This window comes from Ochotona princeps, chromosome 4 (assembly GCF_030435755.1).
Source record: "Ochotona princeps isolate mOchPri1 chromosome 4, mOchPri1.hap1, whole genome shotgun sequence".
In the NCBI taxonomy this organism is placed as follows: Eukaryota; Metazoa; Chordata; class Mammalia; order Lagomorpha; family Ochotonidae; genus Ochotona; species Ochotona princeps.
Window position 1 is genome coordinate 11060877 of NC_080835.1, and position 12320 is coordinate 11073196.

At 42.6% G+C, this 12320-nt stretch overlaps 2 protein-coding genes across 2 annotated transcripts; both read left to right on the plus strand.

The window, feature by feature from the left end:
- LOC131480051 (olfactory receptor 5B3-like) lies at positions 1-927 on the plus strand. The gene has a single exon (XM_058662429.1). The coding sequence runs from the start codon at positions 1-3 to the stop codon at positions 925-927; it is 927 nt and encodes a 308-aa protein (XP_058518412.1).
- Positions 928-11004: 10077 nt separating this feature from the next.
- LOC131479970 (olfactory receptor 5B3-like) lies at positions 11005-11931 on the plus strand. Its single transcript, XM_058662246.1, has one exon. It carries the CDS (start codon positions 11005-11007, stop codon positions 11929-11931), a length of 927 nt encoding a protein of 308 aa, XP_058518229.1.
- Positions 11932-12320: the final 389 nt, after the last annotated feature.

Sequence of the window (12320 nt, forward strand, 5' to 3'; positions counted from 1 at the left end):
ATGGGGAACAAGACAGATGTGACAGAGTTTATCCTCTTAGGAATCACCAATGACCCAGAACTACAAGGCCCCCTCTTTGTATTATTCACTCTTATCTACTTCTCCAACATGATTGGGAACCTTGGAATGATTGTGTTGATTCTCTGGGACTCTCGTCTCCACACTCCCATGTACTTCTTCCTTGGCCACCTGTCTCTGGTGGATGTCTGTTACTCCTCTGCTGTCACTCCCACAGTTCTTGCTGGGCTACTTATAGGAAGAAAAGTCATCTCACACAGTGCTTGTGTTGCCCAGATGTTCTGTTTTGCAACATTTGCCAGTGCAGAAAACTTCCTGCTGGCATTAATGGCTTATGATCGCTATGTAGCAGTGTGCCAACCCCTACATTACACCACCATCATGACGAGAAGTGTATGTGCTGCTCTGACCGTTGTCTGCTACGTTGGGGGTTTCCTGAATGCCTCCATCCACACCGGGGACACATTCAGTCTCTCCTTCTGTAACTCCAATATGGTCCATCACTTCTTCTGTGACGTTCCAGCAGTCATGATTCTCTCATGCTCTGATAAACGAGTTAGTGAGATGGTTCTTGTTTATGCAGATAGCTTTGTTATCTGTTCTGCTCTGTCTGTTATCTTAGTATCATACACGTTCATCTTTGCAACCATCCTAAAGATGCGTTCCACTGCTGGATACCAGAAGGCTTTATCCACCTGTGTCTCTCACTTCACTGCAGTCTCCATTTTCTTTGGGACTCTTATATTCATGTATTTGCAGCCCAGTTCCAGTCATTCCATGGACACAGACAAGGTAGTATCTGTGTTTTACACCATGGTCATCCCCATGCTGAACCCTGTGGTCTACAGCCTGAGGAACAAGGAGGTGAAGGGTGCATTCAGGAAAGTTATTGCAAAGGTAAAACTGTGAACAGGAGTATGACCTTAGCCAAGAAAAATCATGGGGGTGATATCCTTTCTTCTTCAAAAGTCTGTATTTTAGAGAAAGTGGACACAGTGATCCTAAATGTAATGCCTGGATGATGAAGGCTAAAATGAAGTGCAAAATGTTTTTGTTCTATGTATAGACTAATACGGGAGCTTGATGTATTCAGTGTTTCTGCATGTATCTCTTCTCTCTTTAATGCAAGTACTAACACACAATGGGAAGCCTGGATGAAAACAAGGCCGTGAGTTAAAGAGCCTGCACTGTAACCCCAGAAAGTCTGCATGGCAGCCAGAAATTAAAAGTAAATGGAGGGCCCGGCGGCGTGGCCTAGCGGCTAAAGTCCTCACCTTGAAAGCCCCGGGATCCCATATGGGCGCCGGTTCTAATCCCGGCAGCTCCACTTCCCATCCAGCTCCCTGCTTGTGGCCTGGGAAAGCAGTTGAGGACGGCCCAATGCATTGGGACCCTGCACCCAAGTGGGAGACCCGGAAGAGGTTCCAGGTTCCCGGCTTCGGATCGGCTCGCATCTGCCCATTGCGGCTCACTTGGGGAGTGAATCATCGGACGGAAGATCTTCCTCTCTGTCTCTCCTCCTCTCTGTATATCTGGCTGTAATAAAAATGAATAAATCTTAAAAAAAAAGTAAATGGAATGTTGCTCATCTAAAATATTGAAATGGTTATTCAAATGTTTGTTCAGTAAGTTGGGTACCTTCACATTTCACATAAATATTGTTTTTTCCTTCCTTGAATAAATTACAGTTCTAACTTGATAAGAGTATGCGATAGTGTTTTAAATGAAAGCATAGTTTCATTGTTGGCATATTTTCTTGAGTAATATTTAGATCAAGAGTCTTAAATAACTTACGATTTTTTAACTTGACTGAGCCACTTTGTAGAAATTCCTTTGTCATATCAGAGTTGTTACAAACATAGACTATGGTCTAGTACTGTGGTGTAGCAAGCTAAGCCTCAGCCAACAGTGCCGGCTTCCCTATACAGAAACCAGTTCATGTTCCAAATCTCCCTCTTCTTATACATACCCTGCTAATGGTCTGTAGAAATGGCTGAGGATGTCTCAAGTCCTTGGGAACCTGCTCCCACATAGGAGACCCAGAAGAGACTCCTAGCTCCCAGCTATTGCTTTTGGATCACCTTATCTCAAGCAGCCATTTGGGGAGGTCTCTGCTTAAACAAATGTTATGTAGTCACTTTCACCTCCCCATGTTCAATATCCTCTCACCTGAGTTACTCCAAGTTGATATTTTTCCTTTTTGTAGCATTTATTTTATTTTTTGTGATGTTTCCATAGGTGACAAGAATGCATGAGATATGTACCACTGATTAGGGTTGGGAGCATTGAGGAATGGGGGAAAGTGGATGAAACAAATACCTCCAATCTCCTTTTTTCCCTGTGTCTGGTGAAAAAGGAGAGAGGGCCACTCCCAGCAGCCAAACTACATCTGCACCTGGAAAACTAACAGTTACCCGAAATTATCCCGGATCCCCAATGTGGAGCCTGCTCTGAAGGTCTGCTCAAGTGGTTTGGATAGTTTTCACATGCCGTTGATTGGTTCCCCAAGGTTGAGGAAATCCTTCCAAGGTCCATTGGCTGACACAGCCCACCTTATTATAGTCTCCACATACCCAGATACCAGTTGTCAACACTGTAGTGGCAAAGCTGTCGAATTTAGTCTGTTCAAGTTCTAGTTTCGGGGGTCTAGTTGAGGGGTTCCCATTGAAACCTCACTGGAGTTGACCTCAGAACTGAATCCTGTATATGCCAGCCAGTTCAGGGTCCAGCTCAATATCCAGCTCAATTCATAACCTGCATCAGCCTACATATACACACTGCTGATTGCATATACCTGGTCAATTATATCCCAGGCCCCATCTCAATTGCAAACCAATGGATGCTGTGATCCACCGCAGCTCTGTTCACCACACCTGTGGCCCTCACACTCACCAATGTGAACTGCAACCTGGTAGGAGTGACCCCCAGTGACTCTTACCAGACCATATCCCTAGATCCAGTTCCTGTGCATTCCAGTATGTGCAGCAGACCTGGCCAGTCTGTGCAACATCCCATGTGTTCTCATAAAAGTCAATGAGTGTTGCAGCCAAGCTCAGCCTGACCAAAACCACCTTCCAGCACATGCTCACCCTGTTGGGTGCCACTGCCTATTCACCCAGATCTGCTCCAACTGTGATTTGATGTTCACTGGTAGGAGCTGCAGCCCAGCAGAGAGATGTTCAGATTCCCTATTAGGCTCAGTCCCAGGCTGGATGCTGCACTTTCCAGGTGGTTCTAAAGTCTAACATGACAAGACTTGCCCCCTAGTCCCAGCACCTGCAAGCCAATGCTTCCACAAAGCCCAAGCAGCCCACATTTACTCTGGCTACTGCTCACCAGTGAATATGGTCACTGTCCAGCTTGGTTTTCTCCCTAATCCAGCTCACATCCAGGATGTACGGTCTTGTAAACTTGCATAGCCTGGTCCCTCTCCACAACGCAATTGCAGCTTTAACACTTACCATTAGGTATAGTGACCCAACAGGGGAGTCTTTGCAAACTCCTTACTCCTTGTGCTCACCTACAGGGATTGAGTCCTGACAGAGGAGTTCTCCAAGCTTCTCTGACAGATCACCTCCTAGTCACAGATCTCACACACAACAGTGGGTTCTTGGCCCACCTACTGTCCTGGCAGGGACAGCATGCTTGTCCTAGCAGCATTCACGCATTTCAGCTCTTACTGTTAAGTGCTGTAGCCAAGTCACCCCGAACTACAAACAGACCCATATCATGTGTGATTCACCAGATGCCAATATCTATCCCGGCCTGTCTGCACACCCAGGCTCCTGAAAGAACCAGCAAGGGCTGGAGTCTAGCCCAGTCAGGCACACCCCCAGACCCAGCCCAAAACCCATGCAGAGGGATACTGCAGTCATGTCCAACCCAGTTCACTGCCCCCTTACAGCTCTCACACTCACTAGTGGAAACCACAGCACAGCTGGGACATCATACTAACTCCCCAACAAAGCCAGCTGCCAGCAACTGATCTTGTGCATGCCAGTGGTTGCTACGATCCAGCCTAACCTTTGTCATCAGATGCTGCAGCCTGTCTTTTTTTGTTGTTTTTATTATTATTATTATTATTGATTACATTGCATTATGTGACACAGTTTCATAGACTCTGGGATTCCCCCAATCCCTCCCCGTGCCCTCCCCCATGGTGGATTCCTCCACCTTGTTGTAGTATTATAGTTCAGATTCGGTCAAGATTCTTTCATTGCAAGCATATACCAAACATAGAGTCCAGCATCTTGTTGTCCAGATAAATTCAACAGTTTCCTGGGGATACCGTCTCTGGTCTGAAGGTGGAGCTGGCAGAATATCATCCCGATCAATTAGAAGCCCCAACATAACATCAACAACAATTTACAACATTATGGAATTAAATGACATAGTATTGAGTAACCAATGTGTTAAAAAATGCAAGTTCTTAACCACCTCCTGTGACTACTTCATTGACATTTCGATTTTAGCATATATACAACCAGCTTCTATACACCTTTAAATGTCTGTAGAGTACTATTCAGCTGTCTCGTGTCTATTTTCATTTCAATATTTACCGGTTTATAGTGTTGAAGCACAATTTTGCTGAATTTAGCAGTTTTTAGGATAGTCTAAGCTGGCTAATAACTCTAACAAGGCATACGTCAACAGTTGAAGTTCAGAACAGTTTTAGGAGGGGTGTGCAGAGAAGTCTTCAATACCCTAATGAGGAGTAACTAATCTTTGTGTCCTACCTAGTAAGGTATGTGTGAATCCATGCTGTCTGATTCTAAGCTTTTCTTGTTGTTCTCTATCTATCCTGTTTTATTTGTTTGTTTTGGGGGGTTCCGGAGCGACCCTGATGGTCATTGCAAGAGAGGATGGGGATCCAAAGTTGGAACTAAGCAAGGATCAGAGAAAGCTCCCCTCCCTAGTCCCGGAGGAAGTTTACTGTTCTTCTGTTTCTGCGGACCACTCAGCACTCCTGGCTGTTGTTCCGATGTCCTTGGATCCTGCAAGAAGGATTTGGGCTTCTTCCATCCCATCTGGTAGATCCAAATGAGGGTGGATGATCTCAGAGTTCTTGGCCTCTGAAGGCATTCCATTTCCCCGTGGTCTCCTTGTCAGTGGGGATGTAGTCCTTGGTGCCCGTACTGATAGTCCTTGGTGAGGATCCTGGAGTCTCCAGGGTTGGGATACAAGCCTCCTCCTGTTCACCTGCTCCACTCTGGGGTCCCCCCCCTTGCAGCCTGTCTTAGCTTGACACAACCACAGCCCCAACTTTGGCTGTTGGGTGCTGCAGCCTAGCATTGTCTAGTCTGCCCCCATGCCTGGCTTTCATGCAAACCAGTAAGTGGAAGAACCACACCATCCTGGCTCACACCATCCTGGCTCCTGTGCATGGCAGCGTGTTACACTTTGTCCTATCTCTGCCCAGTCCACAACCTCAGAGCCAACCCACACGCCTGCCATGTGAAGCAGCCCTGCTCAATCTGACCAACACCTAGTAACTCACATGTTCATCAAAGGGAGCTATGGCACAACAGGGGAGTTGCTGAAATTCACCCACCAGGCCCTCTTCCAGGCCCAGATATCACTTTCCCAGCAGTTATTAGGCCCTTCCAGTCTACCTTCTAGTCATGGCATTTGGGTACTTCAGCCTGGCACAGCCCACATCCGATTCTTGGATGCACCTGTGGATGTTACAGCTTAAATCAGCCTGGCCTTTTCCTAACACCAAGACTCATGAATGTTAGTGAGTTCCATGGCCATCCAGTCTAGAACATTACCACCCCAGCCCTGGAGCAAATCAGCTGGGATAGCAGTCCACACGGCTGTGCCCTCAATTCTCCACAGAAACTGCTCCCAGTCTCTGTTCTCTCCCACGTTGGTTAAAGTTATGGCCCAGCATGATGCGGTCTAACCCCTGATTGGACACTCACCAGGCAAGCGCCCAGCCATGGTTTCTATGTATTCTGTTAGATGGTGGTTGATACCAACAAGTCCAGCTCAGGTCTCCCACACATGCAGGTGTATTGTTTTGGCCTTCAAAGCACCTCTGACTTCCATCCTCCAAACCACCCGATCAGAGCCTCCTTGTTTACCTGCAAGTAGTGTAGCCAGGTTCATAGAAGTCCACCAGAAGTCACTCCTCACCTGTCACATTCTTTCTCAGCAGTTCTCCCAAACACACATTCCCAAGAGTGCTGTTTTGAGGAATCCATAGCTCCCCAACGTGTGAGCTCACTGAACCATATGCTTTATCTTCTGCTGGTGTGTTGTGCCACTCTGTGGCCTGCCCACCTGTCCTGGGCCCCACAATGGTTGCCACAGGTGCCCAGACCCCATATACTAGCGTGCTGCTGTTGTCACTCACATATCTTAAAAAAAAAAAAAAACACCAAAGAAAAACAGATTTGGTAGGATCTGTTTTTGAACTGCTGTGTTATCCTTCTCCAAGCTTTATGCTGCATCCTGTTCAGACATGTCACAGCAAGTTTAAACAAGTTTATTTTGGTCAAAATATTTCATTTTCACCCATGGTTCTACTGTCATGATTTTTTTTTTTTTTAGTATTTCTCATGCTCGGGGAAGTGGATTCATGCTGCTGAAATTAACCAAAGTCCCACAACTTCAGATTCTTCTTATATTGCCCACCTCTATCCAACTTATGATTCTATCTGTGAATAGAGGCTAATTATCCATGGATTAGAGATTCTATAATTTCAATTTTGAAGAAAATATGTAAGTAGGATTCTGTGTTAAAGAATTGGGTTGTGTAGAAGAATTTGGGGATTTGCTGTGTTCAGATTCCATAATATTTTATGATTTTCCTTTTTTTTGTTGTTCTCTATTTTGGTATAGAATATTTTGGTTTTGTGGAATAAAGTGATGAAGGCCTATATTTACAAACACAAAAACAAATCTTTGGGAATATTAAATAAGTCTTATTGGTTACGCTAAGTAGTATAATACCACAAACATTTCTCACCCGGGGAGTTGAAAAATGCAAAGCTCATATAAAATAATAAAATTTCAAAATATAAAAGGGACTATGCTTGATGTATATAACAATTTGGATACATCTTAAGTGTACCTGATTAAGCAATAGGTGCAGAATCAGACACTAGAATTCTGTTTCAGGTTATTGTTGGAAAGACAATGTGATATGGATAAAACTGGATTATATTATCCAGGACATTGGGTGGATAATGGGCTGATAACAAAGACGTTTATGGATATTAATTACTTATGCTCAAAGAGTGGTAACATGAAAATATTTTTGATCAAATTTTAAGAGCTCAGCCCTAAGAAATATACATAATAATGTGTCTATGTTTTATGTCTCTAAGAAAAATAAAGAAAATCGTGGATAAATAAATAAAACAAAAATATGTTTGCACACTTGATATATCACTGCACTTCCAACAGAGATTTTAATTGCCTCATTTCTAGGTAAGTGGTGTGAGGAGCTGCAGATGTCCTTGTTGGCGACATCCCTAGAGAGCTCAATGATCCTCCAGTTCCCTAATGGTTCACCTGCATCATCTCCTGAAATCCAACATGACGCTAGGTGACTTCATTTTATAACTGCTGGACAGAACCCTGGGCCTTTGGTCATCATTGCTTCATACTATATTAACATGTGTAAAAGATCTTCTACAAAAGCATTGCATGAACCCAAGATGAGATCCTACTAGCAAGTGCAAGTTGTTGAGTCTACCTTCCTCTCTATTGTTTTCAAGCTCAGTTTTGTGAATTATCTAGGAGAGGTAATTCAACATCTCTGCTTACACAGAAGGGGGAGGTAGGAGGCAGCTGCAAGGATCCTCAGGTAATGCACAGTAGAGTGATGGCCTGAACCTCGGATCAGGTCTGTACTTGCACGTCTACTGCCTTGGGACCTTCACAATCTTTTAAACACTCGCTGCAAGAGAATTTTGCTAGATCTTCATGCATTATTCTCTGAATGAATTTCCAACATTCTATTCAGAATTGACTTTCATTTGTTTTCAAAGAGCAAGGTAAGCATGTTAGTGAATATACAATTTGGTGAAAAGTGTAATTGATGCCAAAGTATCAATTTGGGAAAAAATCATGAGGCAATTTCCTTGCTAAACTTGGAGCACAGAAATGGAAGTTTGTGAAACACTGAAGTTAAGTTGTGTGGGCCATATTATAATTGCATCAACAGGGTGCTTGATGTTACATTCTAAAACTATTGACAGAATGATGGAATAGATGAGCCTGTAATTCACCAGGTGGTGGTTTCAGTTTATTTATGACCTGTTGGCTTCTAGTCAAAGATTTAGGATTCTATGATGTCTTTCTTTCTGTGTCAAGCTTATTTCATTTAACATATTGTCTTCCACTTGCATTCCTTTTTGTTGCAAATGGGAGAATTTCAGACCTTTTATAGCTACAGACTTTCCATTGTGTGGATATGTATAGATAATATGAATTACACTTTGATATTTTCCCATACCTGGTTAACATATCCTTATTATTTATTAGTAGTTTATTATTGACATATGCATTTGTAGGCAGCAATGTATCTAAAAACACATACTTTGGATTAGAGCAGAACTCAGTGAAAACTGAATCTTTGTTCACAGTAGCTCTGGGGAATTGTAGACTCTTGCTGTATTTCACAAATCATCAATTTTCCTTAATGATAGACCAGGAATAACAATATCCATGTCAACCACAAGCACACACACCTACCATCACACAGCTATGCATAATTAATGTTCACCTCCTATAATGTGAGTGTATGATCAAAGGGACTACGTGTATTAAGGTATTCAAACATAGTATAACCAGCCTGGTAAAGAAAACTTGTGCAAGGATTTGAAGTAGACTGTGAAGGAAGAGCAGTTAATGTGGGATGGAAATGCTGCTTAAGGGATAAAATATTAAATTATGTAAAATATCAGCCTGACAGTAAAAGAGTCTAATAAAATGTTAAGCTCCATACTCCCAATGAAAGAGATCTGCAAGCCACTGCAGATTATGAAAGTTCAATACTTGTGATGGTGATGTCATACAATGGTGAAACGAAAAAAAAAATCATACTCAAGTCGAACTAAAGACCCCTCAGTCCCGTGGGCAGAGCATGGACAGAGCATAAACTCCTAGAAGGCACATAAGATATCAGCAAACAGTCACGCAAAAAGAGAAAAACAAAAGCAGCAGAGAGGTGAGGCTTCAAGCCTCAGTGCACACACAAAGCCACTACTTCTTGTCATCGACACTTCTCAAATTATGTAAGGAGTGTCATATGATCTTCATAATAACAGTAAAAATGTCCATCAGGCTGAGCTAAGCATCCAATGTTTTGCTACATTAGTTTGTGTTTTTCAAATGTGTTGTCTCATTTAAGTCTTACAGTGATATCTTGAGGTAGATCTTGTGTCATCTTCATTGTGTAGGTGAAGAAAATCCGAACTAAGGATTTTAGGATGGGAACAGTGATTCCCGCATTTTAAATAAAGGATTGGCCTGCATCTCCTCCCAGAACTCAAGCTCCATACCCAATACATGCCTACATTCTCAGAACTTTAACTGTTGATTAGACATCCCCATATTTCACCAAAGACATTACATATGCAGTTTTCCTTTTTATTCTTATTTTAGTTTATATAAAATGAATGGATCTAACATTTTTTTCACAATACAAGCTTAGAAGCCAAGGGGTTCCGCCTTCCCTCTCTTTTCTCTCCATTTTCTTTCTCCCTCCCATATTATTTTGACCCAAATAAGTTCAATAACATATACATTCACTTCACATTAACAAGTATAATTTCCTAATAATTAAAGAAATTTGGACATAGCAGGTAGAGCGGGGAGAAAAAAGAAAAAATGTAAGATTACATATAATAAATGTAACCTGAAATGAAAATGGAAACCTTACTTTCCTTTGAGTGACAGGACATCAGTAATAACTGCACTTATTGAATACAGCAGTTAATTCCTGGTGTGCCGATCTAACTCAAAAGATAATGTGTATTTAGCCATGTATTAGTGAATTTTCTGTGAAATACCAAAGAGTTTGGACCAAGGGAGATAATGAGTGATTACTGCCGGCATTGAAGACAACGTGATTTGATGGCCATTCTGTGTCCAAAGCTTGTCATACCACTAAATAATTCTGTTAACAAAAATACATTCCTCAACTTCTGATGCATCACCACCTAAATTAAAGCAGCAGTTGCTCAATGTTATAAATATGTAGATGGGCTCTGCATGGTAGTCTAACACACAAAGTTCTTGCCTAGAACATGTAGGGATGCCATATGAGCACCACTTTTAATCCCAGCGGCTCCACTTCCCATCCAGCTCCCTGTTTGTGGTCTAGGAAAGCAGTCAAGGATGGCCCAAAACCTTGGGACTGTGCACTCCTGTGGCTGACCTGAAAGATGTTCCGTGATACTAGCTTCCGATTGGCTCAGCTTCGGCTGTTGTGACCACTTGGGGAATCAACAGATGGAAGATTTCCCTCTCTGTCTCTCCTCTTCTCGGTATATGTGACTTGCAATAAACATAAATAAGTCTTTTCTAAATAAATAAATACTAAAATGAACAATTAGTTAAAAAAATGCCAAAATCTGTAGATCTCCTTGTGTACATTGACAATATAAAATGTATAAATGTACCTTTGTAGGAAAAGCTGAAATGGTAGATTTATTAAATTCAAAATTCAATGCTGGGAAATTCATTAAACTTTTGAACTTGCACTTTACATATAAATAGAATTTAAAATTTCACAAGAAGATCTAGGAGCACCTCCTATTCAACCTTTTGGAGCCACATAGAAAATTAATGCACTAAGTTAGGATTTAGTGCATTACTTGTGAAGAATCATGAAACACATGATAGTCCTAAATTGAAATAAGGGACATTGCACTTACACATTTAGATACACTACGGTCACGCCTAGGTTTAATGTGCTGTTCTTTGTTTTTTCATCATTACAGGGCATCTTCTTACTTCCAAACAGCTTTGATGGGAAACATGACAGAAGCAACAGAATTTTTCCTCTTAGGAATCACCAATGACCCAGAACTACAAGGCCCCCTCTTTGTATTATTCACTCTTATCTACTTCTCCAACATGATTGGGAACCTTGGAATGATTGTGTTGATTCTCTGGGACTCTCGTCTCCACACTCCCATGTACTTCTTCCTTGGCCACCTGTCTCTGGTGGATGTCTGTTACTCCTCTGCTGTCACTCCCACAGTTCTTGCTGGGCTACTATTAGGAACCACAGTTATCTCCCGCAGTGCTTGTGCTGCCCAGATGTTCTGTTTTGCAGCCTTTGCCACAGCAGAAAACTTCCTGCTGGCATTAATGGCTTATGATCGCTATGTAGCAGTGTGCCAACCCCTACATTACACCACCATCATGACGAGAAGTGTATGTACTGCTCTGACCATTGTCTGCTACGTTGGAAGTTTTCTGAATGCCTCCATCCACACTGGGGACACATTCAGTCTCTCCTTCTGTAACTCCAATATGGTCCATCACTTCTTCTGTGATGTTCCAGCAGTCATGGTTCTCTCATGCTCTGACAGACATGCTAGTGAGATGGTTCTTGTTTATGCATCCAGCCTTATTGTCTATTCTGCCCTCCTTGTTATCTTAGTATCGTACACGTTCATCTTTGCAACCATCCTAAAGATGCGCTCCACTGCTGGATACCAGAAGGCTTTATCCACCTGTGTCTCTCACTTCACTGCAGTCTCCATTTTCTTTGGGACTCTTATATTCATGTATTTGCAGCCCAGCTCCAGTCATTCCATGGACACAGACAAGGTAGTATCTGTGTTTTACACCATGGTCATCCCCATGCTGAACCCTGTGGTCTACAGCCTGAGGAACAAGGAGGTGAAGGGTGCATTCAGGAAAGTTATTGCAAAGGTAAAACTGTGAACAGGAGTATGACCTTAGCCAAGAAAAATCATGGGGGTGATATCCTTTCTTCTTCAAAAGTCTGTATTTTAGAGAAAGTGGACACAGTGATCCTAAATATAGTGCCTGAAAAATGATGGCTGCATTGGAATGCAAAATGTTTTTGTTTACGCATATAGAGCTGTCAACCTTAGAACCAACCCACAGAGTTTATCACACAGCTATTAACCACAGAGCCAACTCTCATACCTGCCACATGAAGCAGCCCTGCTCAGTTGACCAACGTCTAGTAGCCAGGTTCATAGAAGTCCACCAGAAGTCACTCCTCACCTGTCACATTCTTTCTCAGCAGTTCTCCCAAACACACATTCCCAGGAGTGCTGTTTTGAGGAATCCATAGCTCCCCAACT

What these genes read in the sequence shown, in the direction of transcription:
- LOC131480051 (XM_058662429.1), top strand. Translation starts at nt 1, where the DNA reads ATGGGGAACAAGACAGATGTGACAGAGTTTATCCTCTTAGGAATCACC.
- LOC131479970 (XM_058662246.1), top strand. Translation starts at nt 11,005, where the DNA reads ATGGGAAACATGACAGAAGCAACAGAATTTTTCCTCTTAGGAATCACC.